General features: G+C 31.6%; 1 protein-coding gene across 1 annotated transcript in view; it reads right to left on the bottom strand.

The window, feature by feature from the left end:
* Window positions 1-17,017, bottom strand: part of LOC115885473 (zinc finger protein Xfin-like) — a gene marked incomplete at its 5' end in the record, with an annotated part of 137,719 nt that overhangs the window by 58,607 nt on the left and 62,095 nt on the right. Inside the window, 4 exons of the mRNA XM_030904416.1 lie at window positions 12,037-12,237; window positions 12,367-12,567; window positions 13,729-13,932; window positions 14,026-14,064. Of these exons, the coding sequence (XP_030760276.1) occupies window positions 12,037-12,237; window positions 12,367-12,567; window positions 13,729-13,932; window positions 14,026-14,064 (645 nt within the window). The remainder of the gene's footprint in view (window positions 1-12,036; window positions 12,238-12,366; window positions 12,568-13,728; window positions 13,933-14,025; window positions 14,065-17,017) is intronic.

Genomic DNA, 17,017 nt, shown 5'->3' with positions numbered 1-17,017 from the left:
AGTGTATGCTTTCGAGTGATATAAACAAAACACCAAATTTGAAGGGAGTTATATCTGACCTTAGACAAGGAAAGAGAATATCTGACAAACACCTTGTATTGTCACAGGTATTATAAACTGGGATCTAATAAAGAACTACTTTACATTCAACTTACGGTTTTAACTCTATTACTTCGCCTATGTTATCCATCATTTCCAATACAAAAAGATCAGTAGCTGAAAGAGAAAAAATAACCCGAGATCAGTTCAGATATAAATCCAGCACGATAAATTAATATTTGTAAGGAGGTATCTTGGAGAAGACCAAATACAGAGATGTGTTATCACTTATTGAACCTAATTCGTTTAATACATATTCAGACAAGTGTCGTCATTATATTTACAATACTTTGTATAATACCTACCTAAGTAATATAGGATATATTAGTATTTACGGTTCCAGTCGATATTACAAACACTAAAAACGTAAAATTTTCTATACAGATTAAGTAAAAACATCGGATATTAGCACTTTATTACCTTATATAGATATGGATTGACCTAAGTTAAGCACAAACATTTAATAAAACCTCTTTGTAAGTGTAAAAATTAAGAAAATATATGTATTTGCAGTATTCCCGGTATTTCCAGCTAGCAGCCATTGACTCCATTGACTTTTTAATTGACAGTTGATCGACGGCAGTGACACTTTAGAGATGTTTGACTTAAATCGATTCTTCAGAAAATCGATCTTTTGACACACGATTCCTGATTTTTTGAATCAATTATTCTGTATTATTATTATCTACCTGAAATATTAAAATAAACATTAGTTTTTTGAAGAGTTTAATAATATACTCATATAAAATCTTAGAAAAATGTAACAATAAGAGGTTAAAAAATAATATAAAGTAATAATTGTTGTTCGCACCGTAGCGAGTACCTATTTCAAAAACCAAAATAATTTGGCAGCTGCTACTAACTACTAATATCTTAAAATTTTATATTTTTTTTAATTTTCCAAGATTTTCTTGACTTTATGGTGAAGGAATGTATATTTGGATTCAGATTTCCGATAAAATTCCCTAGAAGCACAGAATATATATGCAAGCTTGCGTAGCTAGATATTCTGTGCTAGAAGTGTGTCAAAGCCATCTCGTCATATTAAAAAATTACCTCAGAATGTAATGATTAATTAAAAAAAAATTGCAAATTGGTCGTTATCACTTCATTTCGCTCTTAAAAATTAACCAAAGCATGTATTGACACGAATCAAAAAACAAAATGCTCAGGAGTCATCGTTCTGAGCGTAAAATTATAATTCAGGGAAATATTGCAATAAACACACGAAATTATTGCACAGGATGTTTTAAAGTTAAGGTAAAAAAACAACCCCTGGATTAACTCTGTATAATATGCCAAATACTAAAGTTTATAAAAAGCTAAGTTTACGAATTAAAGTTGATATAATTATATGCAACTTGCTAAAAAATTCATGAAAATAGGGCTAAAAATAACAAAAATATAACACTTTAAATTTGACCAAAAATTTCTCTGTTGCGTTTTTATTTGCATCTGAGTGTACATTTAAAAAACATACTTAGTCATCGGGCACCTCTGTCTTCATAATCGGAGCAACATCTTCAGGTTCTGTTTTTATAAAATCTTCTAATTTTATTTCATTAGTCACAGATAAACATTCAAAATTTCTGGAATTAATGAGTTACATTATTATCACTAAATTAGTAATAATACACTTAAAAACTATACTTAGAGTCATCCAAAGGCGAAGCGAGATCATCAATTTCGATTTTTAAAGCATCTAATATCACTTCTTCATCAGTTGAAGATGTACAATCGGCATTTCTGGAAACAATAAACAATTAAAATGACAAAATATGTCCTTGGACATTTTTGTTCCAATAGCTCCAATATTTGAATAAGTTTTTTTGATAAGTGCCATTCAGAGAGAACACTAATAACTAAAGTGAGAGAGACCGATCAACGTTAATTTTTGAAGACTGTGTTAGTGGCGCGGCCTTTGGCGTCTAACCCGAACTATGAGCGCATTATCGATATAGTAGGTTACATTCATACCTATATACTGGCGCCAAAAATTTAAAATTTTTATATTTGAACCGAATCTTAATCTTTCAAGTTTATAATAAGAAATCTTCGTAGTTTTTTTAGATTATTTTGTTGACAACGAAAATTTATTATTAGACTTTAAAGCATTAAAACCTATAAATAAAATACTGTTTAGGAACATAATAATTTATTTAACTCCATACTTCTTGCCATACTCCAACTCAAGGCTACAATCTTCAATATCTTTTTTATCTAACTTGGTTGGGAGTGAACAGGGAAGCACGGTTGGGAGCTCGCACAGAGTATCAGTAGGTATCCCGTAGATATTCAATGTTTTTGATAGTCTTTATTCTATAACAAGAACCTAGAAGTTGAAGAAAATAATTTGTATTACTGGAAATAATGGGTATAATACCTGTCGTTCCATAGGTATCAGAAAAGAATGTGATGTTTTAAATTAAACAAATTAAATTAGCAATGTACGATTATTATGTGCACTCACTATTACTATTAGGTATGTTAAAATAATTACCGAGATAACTTACCTTTAAAGGAAACGTTTTGTCTGGATCTCAACTACAAAACAAAAATTACAAAAATGCCGAATAATCGTGGAATCTGAAATAATAAATAATGACAATAATCTTCTCTTCTGACAAGCTAAAAGAACAAGCACATTCAGTCAAAAACAATTTATTACTTCGATTATCAACATATTTTAGTTATCTCCTTCTAGAGCTAAGAAATAGAAAAAGCTACTGACAATCTAATTAATCCTGTCAAATGTTTAACTTGCAAAGTTGAAAACTTACTTTTTTGACCGCCTAAACGCTATGCGCGTCTGGGATGCGCGGTGACAATAAAAAATAATAAATAATGACAATAACCTTCTCTTCTGACAAGCTAAAAGAACAAGCAATATTCAGTCAAAAACAATTTATTATTAATATATTTTAGTTATTCTCTTCTAGAGCTTAGAAATAGAAAAAGCTACTGACAATCTAATTAATCCTGTCAAATGTTTAACTTGCAAAGTTGAAAACTTACTTTTTTGACCGCCTAAACGCTATGCGCGTCTGGGATGCGCGGTGACAATAAAAAATAATAAATAATGACAATAATCTTCTCTTCTGACAAGCTAAAAGAACAAGCACATTCAGTCAAAAACAATTTATTACTTCGATTATCAACATATTTTAGTTATCTCCTTCTAGAGCTAAGAAATAGAAAAAGCTACTGACAATCTAATTAATCCTGTCAAATGTTTAACTTGCAAAGTTGAAAACTTACTTTTTAATCGCGTAGATATTCAATGTTTTTGATAGTCTTTTATTCTATAACAAGAACCTAGAAGTTGAAGAAAATAATTTGTATTACTGGAAATAATACTAGGTATAATAAGCTAAATCGTTCCATAGCACATTCAGTCAAAAACAATGTGATGTTTCGATTATCAACAAATTAGCAATTATTCCGATTAAATATGAGCTCCACGATTAGAAAAGGTACTGTTAATCTAATTAATCCTGTCAGATGTTTACCTTGCAAAGTTGAAAAACTTACTTTCTGGATCTCAACTACAAAACGCTAATTACAAAAGAAATGCCGAATAATCGGTGGAATCTAAAAATAATAAATAATGACAATAATCTTCTTCTGACAAGCTAAAAGAACAGGCACATTCAGTCAAAAGCAATTTATTACTCCGATTTGCTCCGATTATCAACAGATTTTAGTTATCTCCTTCTAGAGCTAAGAAATAGAAAAAGCTACTGACAATCTAATTAATCCTGTCAAATGTTTAACTTGCAAAGTTGAAAACTTACTTTTTTGACCGCCTAAACGCTATGCGCGTCTGGGATGCGCGGTGACAAAATAAACTTGTCTACGAAATGCCCTATTCCACAAGCCCGCTCACTTTAGTTATTAGTTTCTCTCTGGTGCCATTATTTTGAATACTTTGCAGTTTTAAAACAGTGACATTAAATCTAGGGTATTAGAAAAATAATACTCATATTTAAAAAACAGAGTAATATCACGTCAAGTGGACCCCTCTTCACATTTAGTCATGGAATTCTATTTAATATATACAGGGTGAGTCTTAAATAAGTGCAAATATTTTTAGGGGTAGTATATTTCCCAGAAACACGATTATGAAGTTTTTTTCGCGAGAAAAAATTAAAACTTCGAATTTTTTATAAAAAAATCTTGGAATTTTTTTTAGTTTTTAGTTAAAAAACTTAATTTCTTTCAGTTTTAATTCAGTGGGGGCACAGGAATCTGACACAAGTTTTGTTGAAAGTCAAGGTTCTAACGAGTGTTTTTCTTTAGATCGAACCAAAGATAATTCTACTACGAATAGATAACCCACGTAAATGGGACGGCTGGAACCGGCCAAGAGACACCAATGAACACGTAAACTGTAATATTTCGTGCGGAAACCCTCGTGAACATAGACTTAAAATAAAATATAGACTACACTATTTACATCTCAACGCGGACAAACAACCTTTTTTGTACACATGTTTACTTCTGGGTACAGTCGACCGAGCCTTCCTCATCCAGCCTATGTTGTCACGTCTTTAATATTATCAATATTTTTTTTCTTGTTATACACATATATTGTGATATTAATACTACAGTTTAATAAAGTAAGGTTTTAATATTCCATAGATGTATTAAATAGTCCTTATACTACTAAATTATAAGTCGGATACTGTTTAATAAAGATAAGTTCTTTACAATATGACAACACCGGGATTAGAGGCGTAGGGAGCCTATTCCATTCATTTATCACCTTGTAGTACGTGTCGCACGTGTGCGGTAAAGCTTTGCTGCCGCTATCTCCCGGCTGTGGCTAACGCATTTTCTTAGCTTGTAGTCCTTAAGTGTTTATTTTATTGACTTTTGCTGTTCAAAAACTATAAAATATGGTTCGCCAGTGCCAAATTTGCAAAGAAATTTGACTTAAATAATCCATTTAAGTCTTGAAACGACTTTTGACCGGTAGGCAACTCTCAATTTACCCATTGGCAGTCAGTGGCGTTGTTGTAGAAAGGCGCTTATTTAGATAACATTTTAGTAAAATGTAAAATCTGAATTTTTTTCTTTTACATTACATTATTTACTTACTTACATTGTAACAAAATCATAATTATAACCTGTTAATAATTAATAATGTTTTTATTAAAAAAATATATTCCGGTTTATTCTAAAATTATCTTCAGAATCTAAAATAACGTACAAGAATTTTAAATGATATTACATTATGAAACAATATTTTTTAATATACCGGGTCAAGTCTCAAAAGTGGCTCAACCCTATAACTTTTTTTATTTTTTCAGATAAAAAAACAGATTTGTATGGTAGTAGGTATATGACATAAATTAGGATTTATTGACGTATTCAATTGTTTTTGGTCTCTTCCTGTTTCACCGAAATGATTACATCTTTTGACTTTTAAAGGCACCCTCGGTATATTGCTACTTTATTCGATAAAAAATGACACTCTGAATAGAATGACATATCATATGTCAACTTTTGACATTCTCGCTTAAAAACATATCCTATTTTAAATTTCAATCCAGTTTTTTTCAATCCACTAAGTTTTAATCAAGGAGCCTTGGAAATATAGGTTTGATCGTCTAATAGGTTTCGTGTCTTGTCTAGGCCGGTTAAAAGATGTACAAATCGTATTTTTAATCATACATATGTCAATTTTTTCAAATGGAACAAGGGAACAAGGGACTCATTAGCATATTTGGAAAAAGCATTTTTTTATGAATATATTGATACCACACACTTGGTATTTCGAGTCAAATTGTCGTTATGAACCGCGTGTTACAATTACAATTAAACCATATGCGAAAATGTCAAAAGTTGACATATGATATGTCATTCTATTCAGAGTGTCATTTTCTATCGAATAAAGTAGAAATATACCGAGGGTGCCGTTTAAAAATTAAAAGTTATAGTCATTTCCGGTGACACAGGAAGTGACCAAAAACAATTGAATGCGTCAATCAATCCTAATTTATTTCATATACTAACATACTAAATCTTGTTTTTTTATTTGAAAATATAAAAAAATTATGGGGATGAGCCACTTTTGAGCCGCACCCGGTATAATAAAGACAGTACCGAGTTAAATAAATGTAGTTTTTATTTTATCCACTTCCTATCACCTTCCTTGCTTTAATGGAACAGATTTATGTTTTCTCTAATTTACATAATAAGACATCACTTAACTAGAAAAAAAATTACAACAATCATTTTTTTTTCTCTCCCTGTCGCCGATTCTATTATATCTGTGGAATAGATCCGGTTTTGATTAATATTAGGGGTTGTAAATGTTTGACTAAAATTAATAATTTATTATTAATTTCAAAAATTACGTAATTTCGATTATAAAATTTCTTCTATAACGTGTATTTTATTATGTTTATCCTTTTCGGACTCTAAGACGTTTTTTCTAAACTTTTATGTAAAAAACCTGTCCTAAATCTTAATAAAATATAAAAACGTTTAAATACGATATATTTTTAATTTACTTATAGCTTCATTAAAATAAAAAAATTACCCGGCTATGATACGGAGAGTTCAGGTGTACTTGAGAAACGAAAGACAGTGTTGTGTTTCTCGGCAGAGTCGTCAGGGAACGACCGTTACGACAGAGACAACCTATCTATCGCTCGTGTCGCACTCGTTATAACCTAAAACAATAACACAACAATAACAAGACAGTGTCTGACCGCATGTTCCAGCTATTTATGAATGAGATGCTCAGTCTATATTTTATTTTAAGTCTATGCTCGTGAACGAGACGCGGCGTTGCCAATAACTCATTTTAGAAGAGATCTATTTAGTTAGAACATTATATTGAATTTGGCATTAATCTTTGGACTTTTTTATGGAAATATGATACAGGTTAACTTGAAATAAAAATACTAAAACTAAACATATTTTAATAGATAACAAACTCATTTTTACAAAAAAACAAAATAAAAATTTGTCGAATCTAAAAATAATAGTTAAATCAAACGAAGTTTTAAATGTATTGACATATAGAGGAGAAAAACATTTAAGTACTTTTCATTTTGATATTTATAGTTAAAATATAATCTCATAGTAAAGAAATAGGTAGGATAGCATCAATGATAGTAATTAAGGTGAGTTTTTATTTTATAAAATAGATAAATACACTTATACTTTTGTCTTCATAATAATAAATAAATAGTACCTATAATAATTGTTACATTTACACATTATATGTACAAATTATTTAATAAAAAACATTAAATATAAACAATTTTGTCACATTACTTTTATTTTTAAGAACTTAAAGTGATGGAACTTCAAAAAAAAAAAAGAAAAAAGGAAAAATCTTGTCTAAACAAAGTTGAACTAACTGGAATTCAAAGGACCACAATACAGATGTGTTTTTAGCAAGGTTTAGCTAGAGAGTTACTTAAAAACCAGCATGGAGAAGAGTTAGTACCGTATGATCGAAAAAACGGCGTCAGCAATGGCTATGAAATAAAGATTGCTGTCATTTCATATGTAAATTTATATGGGAAATATCATCGATCATCATTTCCCAGCCAACTGGACGCCGTTTTTTTTCGATCATACGGTATAAGGTACATAGTGCAAGAAATTAAACTAAAATTGTAACACAAAAGAAATAAAAGCAAATGTGAGTTGAATAATAGGTTTTATAAGGTTCCTGTTATAATATTAATGAATTAAGATATGCGAATTAAAAATGAAATAAGTAAGTAGTTTGATTTAAAAAGTTTTATTTGTTTTTTACCTACTTTAGAGCTTTATTAAAAACTAGTTGAAGCCTGGCGCATCCGCCACGAGATCAGGAAAAAAATACTTTTTATTTTTTTTTAATTAAATGAAAAACAAAAAATCCGGCGACGACAATTTTTAGAAGAGCCATTTAGCTATCTTTTAGTAAAAAAAGCAATTTTCTAGAGCAAGTTGTTACTTCAGTAGAGACGACACAGATAAACATTAGCATTTTATATAATATGTAGTAATGGTTTATAATTGAAAGGATTTAAATAAAATAATTTATAAATTACTGTTTTATCACTATTATCCTAACTTAATGCATTCTCTTCGTTCTGATGCTCTAACAGAACAGAGACTCTCTTTATTTTGTAACAGTCCTTATAAAGTCCGGCACTAGCAACAATAGTTTTTTGCACCATTTCAATGTGTTTATTGGTGTTTATACCCTATACGTTCTAAAATGATTATAGCCTACATACTCAGAATAGGTAAGTCTTTTCCAAATAATCTAAAATCGAATTTATTGGAATAAACGAAATCTTCAATAATAACAATGTCTTGGTTATGCTAAGCAATTTTGTCAAATATCAAATAAAATCAATATCTCCTCATGCCTTTGCTCATGCGTCAAATTTTTATCCGACAAATAAAGCACTAATTGGCAGTTCGGGCGCCAGATAGGATATCTGAGAGATAAGTTTAATTTATCTAATAGATACTGTTATCTATAGATGAAGATACGCGTTTTTCTGCTATCCGTCAAATAAAATATATCTGGCAGATTATAACACGCTATCCGTACCTGAAAACACCGGGGGTTAGATGTGCAGACAGCTTTTCTCAATGGTGTCTTGAGCGAAACTATTTACATGAGACAGACTGAGGCTTTTGTTGTTGCAGGCTCTCAAAACAAAGTACTGATAAGTTAAATAAAGCCGTATATGGCTTAAAGCAGTCTTCCTTCAGAGCCTGGAACCAGAAGGTTGATGAGGTTTTGCTAGGGCTTAGTTTTAAAAGATCGGAAAATGAGCACTGTGTTTACATTCAAAAAGATAATAATCATTTAACAATCATTGCCCTTTATGTTGATGATTTTTTGATTTTTTCAAACAGTGTTGAAGCTGTGTCTTTGTTAAAACAACAATTGATGTCTCAGTTTAAAATTAAAGACTTAGGGGATGCTGCACAGTGCTTGGGTGTAAGAATTAGGAGAGATAAACAATGTATTTTAGGAGAGATAAACAATGTTTGTAATGAGGCAGGTCATCGCAGAGAGTTTTAATCAAATATTTATGGCACTTCTGAAATGATTGCCGATATGCTTACAAAGGGTTTGTCTGCTCCTAAGCATTGTAAGTTTGTTAAAGGTTTGGGGCTGGACAATTCTCAATAAGTGGGGGTGTTGAGTATTATTGAAAGTTGTTCAACGATCGTTTTATTGTTTTAATATATTGTATCTTGTTATTTACAGTTGTTTATATGTGGCGCCATCTGTTACAAAGGTTGCCACTTATTCTTTGTTATACTTTGTTCATTCTATTTCACATTATTAAAATAAAAAGTTTGTCGTAGTACAGATCTTGAAGCGTGTTTTATTACCTATATCAATTAAATTCTAAAAGTTTGATTGCCACATGTGGTACAATGAAAGACTATTTCCTCAGCTTCTTTCGATCTAATAACAGAATATTTAAATCCTACAGTCTTGTAATCGTACAAAATATTTTTCATATAAAGTATTTCAAAATTCGCCCCTATAAACCCACCATTTTAGCCATATATTTTTTAATGCGACATATGGCACATTTATAGACTTTTTTCTCGGCTTCTTTCGATCTAATAAAAGATATTTAAATATTACAGTCCTGTAACTCTATAAAACACGGTTCTTCAAGCATATAATCTCACGTATCTACCCCTACCTATTTTACTTATGGTCAACACCATAAGAAAAATGTTTATTTTTTTATTATTTTGAAACACCCTAGCTACACGAATATAAATTTACCTGGCATCAATATGTTTCTTCTCAAGGTGACGTTGTAAGGTTTGTTTTATTGTATATCTCTTATCACAGTGTGCACATGCAAACAACTGTCGCTCTTCCGGTGCCATGTGAATTTTCCCGTGTCTGTAAAAATTGCGCCTATCTAGCGTTTGATAGCCACATATGGCGCATTTATAGACTTTTATCTCAGCTTCTTTCGATCTAACAAAAGAATATACAGGGTCGCTTTTATATATCGAAACGGTCGATTATTAGGTAAAATATAGGAGGTACCGCAAAAAGTTAAATACAAAAGTTATAGCATTTTTAAATTTCTATTAGCGAGTAATAAATTCATGTATTCAGGGTCGGTCATAAAGTCGTGGCACATCAAAGCTTTATTTTTTTAAATCGATCCCCCTGTATATTATTGCATATTTCAATTCTTCCTTCAATTCTAAGCAAAAATGGAAATACACACAATGTATCTCAAACCAACCGTTTCCGAGTTGTGACCTTTGAAAATGTCAGGGGATTCTGCCGAAACTGTGATACTTAATAAAATTTGACATTAGTTCTCAACTTAGCATTTATAGATATATCTTTTCTTTATATTTATAGATATAAAATGAGATTATATTGTCAAGGTCAAGGGCTAAAATGTATTACTGGTTGCCTGCACAACCGCAACGTGTCAAGAAAAATGGCGTATCCGCCAGAAATTAAAAATGTATTACTGGTTGCGTGCACAACCGCAACGTGTCAAGAAAAATGGCGTATCCGCCAGAAATTAAAAGACTTTTTCAGGCGCCATCTTTTTTAGTCAAGTCGAGAAGTAAGGGGAATCAGACAATGGAATTGTCTGGTATGAAGAAGTACGCTTTCCGAGAATGGGGAAATTTCGAGAAGCAGTCAATAGAGTATATAAGCCGGAGCCATCGACAACTGAGACAGTTTTTGAAATTTGAATATACCGCGTGGAAATTGAAAATCGGACAATTTGGTGAAGGAATCTTATAAATAGTTAGTTTGTTGTGTGTTATAAGTTAGTAATTGTGTATAAAGTGAGAAAATAAATTCGTTAAGTATTTTATCGTGAGTTTAAATTAGTGGACCCACGGAATCCGTAACAATATCAAGTCTGAAAATTACAAAATTTAAGCTTAACATCTCAATTCTTCAATTTATGTACGTTGTGTATTATAATTATTGCTTAAAATTGAAGGAAGAATTGATATATGCAATATATCAATATAGGGATTTCATTAAAAAAAAAGCTTGATGTGCCAAACTTTATGACCGACCCTGTATATTTAAATTTACTAGTAGCTAATAGGCATTTAGAAACCCATTACAACAGTATCACAGTTTCGGCAGAATGACATCACTAATGAAACTGAACATATCGATATGAATTAAATCAAATTGTTTAAGCGATATGTTCAAAAGTCAATAACTTGGAAACGGTTGGTTTGAGATACATTATGTGTATTTCGATATTTGCTTAGAATTGAAGGAAGAATTGAAATATGCAATAATACACAGGCTATTTAAAGAAATGAAACTTTGATGTGGCACGACTTCATGACCGACCCTGTTGACATAAATTTATTACTCACCAATAGACAATTAAAAACGCTATAATTTTTGTATTTCATTTTTTGCGGTACCTTGTATATTTACCTAATAATCGACGGTTTCCATACATAAAAGCGACCCCGTAATTATTAAATAAGTATTAATAAAATAAAATAATATTTAAATAACAGTCTTGTAACTCTATAAAACAGGGTTCCTCAAACATATAATATCACCGTACCATACCCTATTATAATTATTATTAACAAAATGATTTTGTTAAAAAGTTTAGAACTGAATCATCCATATGTTGATATTAATTTACTCATAAGGCAGAGCTGCAAGCTCACAAAAAACATTAAGTCTTTTTTTGATTTAAATCATTTTAATGACTTAAGTCGTTTGATTTTAAGTCATTTTTCGAAAGCTGACATAAGACTTAAAATTTAAGTCTTTTTATAAACGACTTAGAACTAATCGATATTGCTATCTATAGGTGAAGATACACGTTTTTTCTGCTATCCGTCAAATAAAATATATCTGGCAGATCATAAAGCGCTATTTGTACCCGAAAATACCGGGGGTAACAATAATAAATTTACCTGGAATCAATATGCTTAGCGTCAAGGTGGAATTTTAATATTCGTTTTTCTGTATATTTCTTATCACAGTGTGCACAAGCGAACAACTGTCGTTCATCTGGGGCCAAGTGAATTTCCTGGTGTCGTTGCAAGTGTGTTTTTTCGCGTGTTTGGTAGCTACAAGTGGAACATTTATGGAGATTTTTCTGCGCATCCTTGGACCTAAAATAATTTTTAAATATTTGTCTCGTAATTGCGTAAAACAATTCTAAAATGGTAGTGGTAGTTTAACCACTAAGACAAAGATAAAATAGTACCCGAAAATACCGGGGCTAACAATAATAAATTTACCTGCAATCAATATGATTAGCGTCAAGGTGGTCTTTTAATCTTTGTTTTGTCGTATATTTCTTATCACAGTGTGCACAAGCAAACAACTGTCGTTCATCTGGGGCCAAGTGAATTTCCTGGTGTCGTTGAAAGTTTGTTATATTGCGTGTTTGGTAGCCACAAATGGAACATGTATGGATATTTTTCCGCGCATCCTTGGACCTAAAATCATTTTTAAATATTTGTCTTGTAATTGCGTAAAACAATTCTAAATTAGTAGTGGTAGTTTAACCACTAAGAAAAAGATAAATATAGTTGACTTGCATTGTAAGTAGGTGATAGAGATGGTTTAGAAATTACGATCACTTATTTTAACTGTAAAACTATATGAAAAATGTCGTCGATCGTCATCTCTAACTCTACTGGACGCCATTTTTTCGATTATGCGGTATAGGCTTGGTGCATTCTCCGCCGGTGCTGCCACCATCGGAGAATATCGTAAAAAACTAGCACATACAAATACACGGGTTTAAATAGCGGGTATACGAAAAAATTATTAGTTAATTATTCTAAAAACGTTAGGAAGTATAATTTGTGAAAAATACCTAAAAATAAAAAAGTAAATATTTTCATACCTTCAGAAGGTCTAACTTGTATTATAATTTATTATTCCAGTTAAAACAACTTTTTAGATGATCTAAATACTCGTAAAAATGACTAGAAAGTTTTTAGTGTGTGAAAGTTCTAATATAAAGGTCCCCGAATTATCTTTTCATAGGCAAGTAAATTATTCAGTTGTTCTTTTATTTATATTAAGCCACATGCATACTTTCTGGTTAGATTTCCTAAGAATATTGATATTCGTACGGAGTGTCTAAATGTATTTTTTAGATAATTTAATTTTTGTGACAATAAACATTCAATTTATTGTTCAAATATAAGCATTTTACAAATTTAATTTTTAAAATTAATGTTTAAATTTGGCGCGCGGACGATAGGTCCCCGACAAGGATAGATAGAGTAGAAGCACCGCGTGTGCAACAAAAAAAGAAGATAAATGGAAGTCGTTGATATGTTTGCGCCAGTTTCCATAGTAATTTACTTATCCACGTAAGTATATATGATCTAGGGTATAACAATAGACATAACAAAGAGCCCTATCTCAACTTACGTCTCTTCGTCATAACGAAGAATTCTAGTATTTGAGGTGGGGCAAATTTTTAAATGAATATAAAATAAAAAAGATATAATATTGAGATGCACAAATTCGCTATGTAAAAAAGTTACCCAATGGACATGTCATGACGTTGATATCTCAAAATCGCCAAAGATGGAGATACGCCTATGATTTGGAAGTAATTCTTATCCTAAAAATAAATTTACCTGGAATCAATACAAATATTACGTTCAATGTGATATCTTAATAGTATTTTTTGTGTAAACTTCTTGCCACAATGCGCACAAGCAAACTTCTGTCGTTCTTCTAGTATCAAATGAATGTTCTGGTGTTTTCTAAAGTGTGCCACATGTCGTGTTTGGTAGCCGCAAATGGAACATTTATGGATATTTTCCTGCGGATTCTTTGACCTAAAATCATTTTTTTTAGTACTTTAATTTTAATTTGATCAGAGATCGTATTGGAGCAATGTCTAAACAATGTATTACAAAAAATAAATTTACTCCTCAATGTGATGACGTAAGTTTTGTTTTGATGTATATTTCTTGTCACAATGTATACAAGCAAATAACTTTCGTTCTTCCGGTGCTAAATGAGTTTTCTTGTGACTGTGAAGACTTGTCTTATGTAGCGTTTGAAAGCCACATTTGGCACATTTATAGACTTTCTTATCAGTTTCTTTCAATCTAATAAAAGAATATTTAAATATTACAGTCTTGTAACCCTATAAAATATTTTTCATATAAAGTGTTTCATAATAAGCACAGAATATCTAGCTAGATATTCTGTGATAATAGCCTATAAAAAAGTCAAAGTAAAAAAAGTAGCAGTGGCAACATAGTGACGTGCATTCGTCAAATATTTAGATGGCGTGCGCGCCAACTTTTATTGATTTTCCTATAGGCTTGGTGCATTCTCCCCCTGTGCCTGCCACCATCGGAGAATATCGTAAAAAACTAGCATATACAATTACACGGGTTTAAATAGCGAGTATACGGAAAATTTATTATTTAATTTGTGTGTTAGGAAGTTTAATTTGTGAAAATTCTAAAAATAAAAATAAAAAAGTAAATATTTTGACATCTTCAGAAGGTCTAACTTGTATTATAATTTAATCAGTGGCGTAGCTACCTAGGGGCTAGGCGGGGCAGTGCCCCGAGGCCGTCGAGCTCAGAGGGCCCTCGAATCCATACCAGAAATCTCGATCGAACAGAACTTTTGGAAATTTCTTCCATTTTCAAAATAAATATGACAAGTTGCAAGCCCACTTTAATCATGACAACTCATGCAGTTGAGAGAAATTCAAAAGTTATGCCTAGGGAATTCCCCTAAATTCTTTCTGTAGGTTGGCAGTGTTGTCAATTTGTGTTGTCACAGTGTATCAAACGACATCAATTATGCATCCAAAACTTTACAAAAATGCGGCATCAACTTGGCCGAGGCGAGTAAAGTTTTAGCAGAGACCAAAGCAAAGTTGCAAATTTATAGAAATGATTTCGAATTATTCAAGTGCAAAGCCAGTGAAACTGCGAGAAAATATGGTATTGTGATACCTATTGTCAAGAAAAAAGGCAAAGAAAAGTTAATAAACATTTCGATGAATTAGCTGCTTATCACCGATTTCCAAACCGAGAAAAAATATTTAAAATTGAGATTTTCAATAATGACCAAACCAAACCAAACCAAACAATGTATTACAAAAAATAAATTTACCTGGAATCAATATGATTCTCTTCAATGTGATGACGTAAGTTTTGTTTTGCTGTATATTTCTTGTCACAATGTATACAAGCAAATAACTTTCGTTCTTCCGGTGCTAAATGAGTTTTCTTGTGATTGTGAAGACTTGTCTTATGTAGCGTTTGAAAGCCACATTTGGCACATTTATAGACTTTCTTATCAGTTTCTTTCAATCTAATAAAAGAATATTTAAATATTACAGTATTGTATCCCTATAAAATATTTTTCATATAAAGTGTTTCATAATAAGCACAGAATATCTATATTCTGTGATAATAGCCTATAAAAAAGTCAAAGTAAAAAAAGTAGCAGTGGCAACATAGTGACGTGCATTCGTCAAATATTTAGATGGCGTGCGCGCCAACTTTTATTGATTTTCCTATAGGCTTGGTGCATTCTCCTCCTGTGCCTGCCACCATCGGAGAATATCGTAAAAAACTAGCATATACAATTACACGGGTTTAAATAGCGAGTATACGGAAAATTTATTATTTAATTTGTGTGTTAGGAAGTTTAATTTGTGAAAATTCTAAAAATAAAAATAAAAAAGTAAATATTTTGACATCTTTAGAAGGTCTAACTTGTATTATAATTTAATCAGTGGCGTAGTTACCTAGGGGCTAGGCGGGGCAGTGCCCCGGGGCCCTCGAGCTCAGGGGGCCCTCGAATCCATACCAGAAATCTCGATCGAACAGAACTTTTGGAAATTTCTTCCATTTTCAAAATAAATATGACAAGTTGCAACCCCACTTTAATCATGACAACTCATGCAGTTGAGAGAAATTCAAAAGTTATGCCTAGGGAATTCCCCTAAATTCTTTCTGTAGGTTGGCAGTGCTGTCAATTTGACGGATAGTGATATGAGCGAATTCATGCACAGTGTCAGGGTTGCCACAAGCTACACAATTGTGTATTTTGCTACACATTTGCTTCCATGACTGCACAGCTACACCACAATGACCTGTGCTACACATTTTGAGAATTTACATATTTATTATACAAAATAATACCAGAACAGTAAATCAGCTGACAAAAGCTGTTTTTTTTGCTTTTAAGTTATCTAAGTTACATTAAAAGAGGCCGCAAGTGAACTTTAAATTTTGAACTGACAAATATCATTTTCGATCATCTATTGGTCGAGTCAAAAACGGTAAATAGACAGGATTGCTTAATTCCTTAAATAATACAAAACACGTACTTTGGCCAAATTCAGAGGCCAAATTTCACTGTAGTTCGGTCCACTCGTTGGCATACGATCAGCAAGGACTGCAGATTCTATGGACAAATTTGGCCGATTAAACAGTCCTGAATTGTTTACAGTTTATAAACAGACTTTTTAACCGGTCTAATTTTTAATGGTCAAGCTACACAATGCTACACATTTTTATGGTCAAGTTCTGCACAATCAAAAATTTTCTTGTGGCAACCCTGTTGACGGATAGTGATATGAGCGAATTCATGCACAGTGTGTTGAACGAGATCAATTATGCATCCAAAACTTTACAAAAATGCGGCATCAATTTGGCCGAGGCGAGTAAAGTTTTAGCAGAGACCAAAGCAAAGTTGCAAATTTATAGAAATGATTTCGAATTATTCAAGTGCAAAGCCAGTGAAACTGCGAGAAAATATGGTATTGTGATACCCATTGTCAAGAAAAAAGGCAAAGAAAAGTTAATAAACATTTCGATGAATTAGCTGCTTATCACCGATTTCCAAACCGAGAAAAAATATTTAAAATTGAGATTTTCAATAATG

Source organism: Sitophilus oryzae, unplaced genomic scaffold, assembly GCF_002938485.1.
Source record: "Sitophilus oryzae breed Bouriz unplaced genomic scaffold, Soryzae_2.0 scaffold_385_pilon_pilon, whole genome shotgun sequence".
Classification (NCBI taxonomy): Eukaryota; Metazoa; Arthropoda; class Insecta; order Coleoptera; family Curculionidae; genus Sitophilus; species Sitophilus oryzae.
Note: the sequence above shows the minus strand (reverse complement) of the source record. Positions and strands in the feature narration are given on the sequence as shown.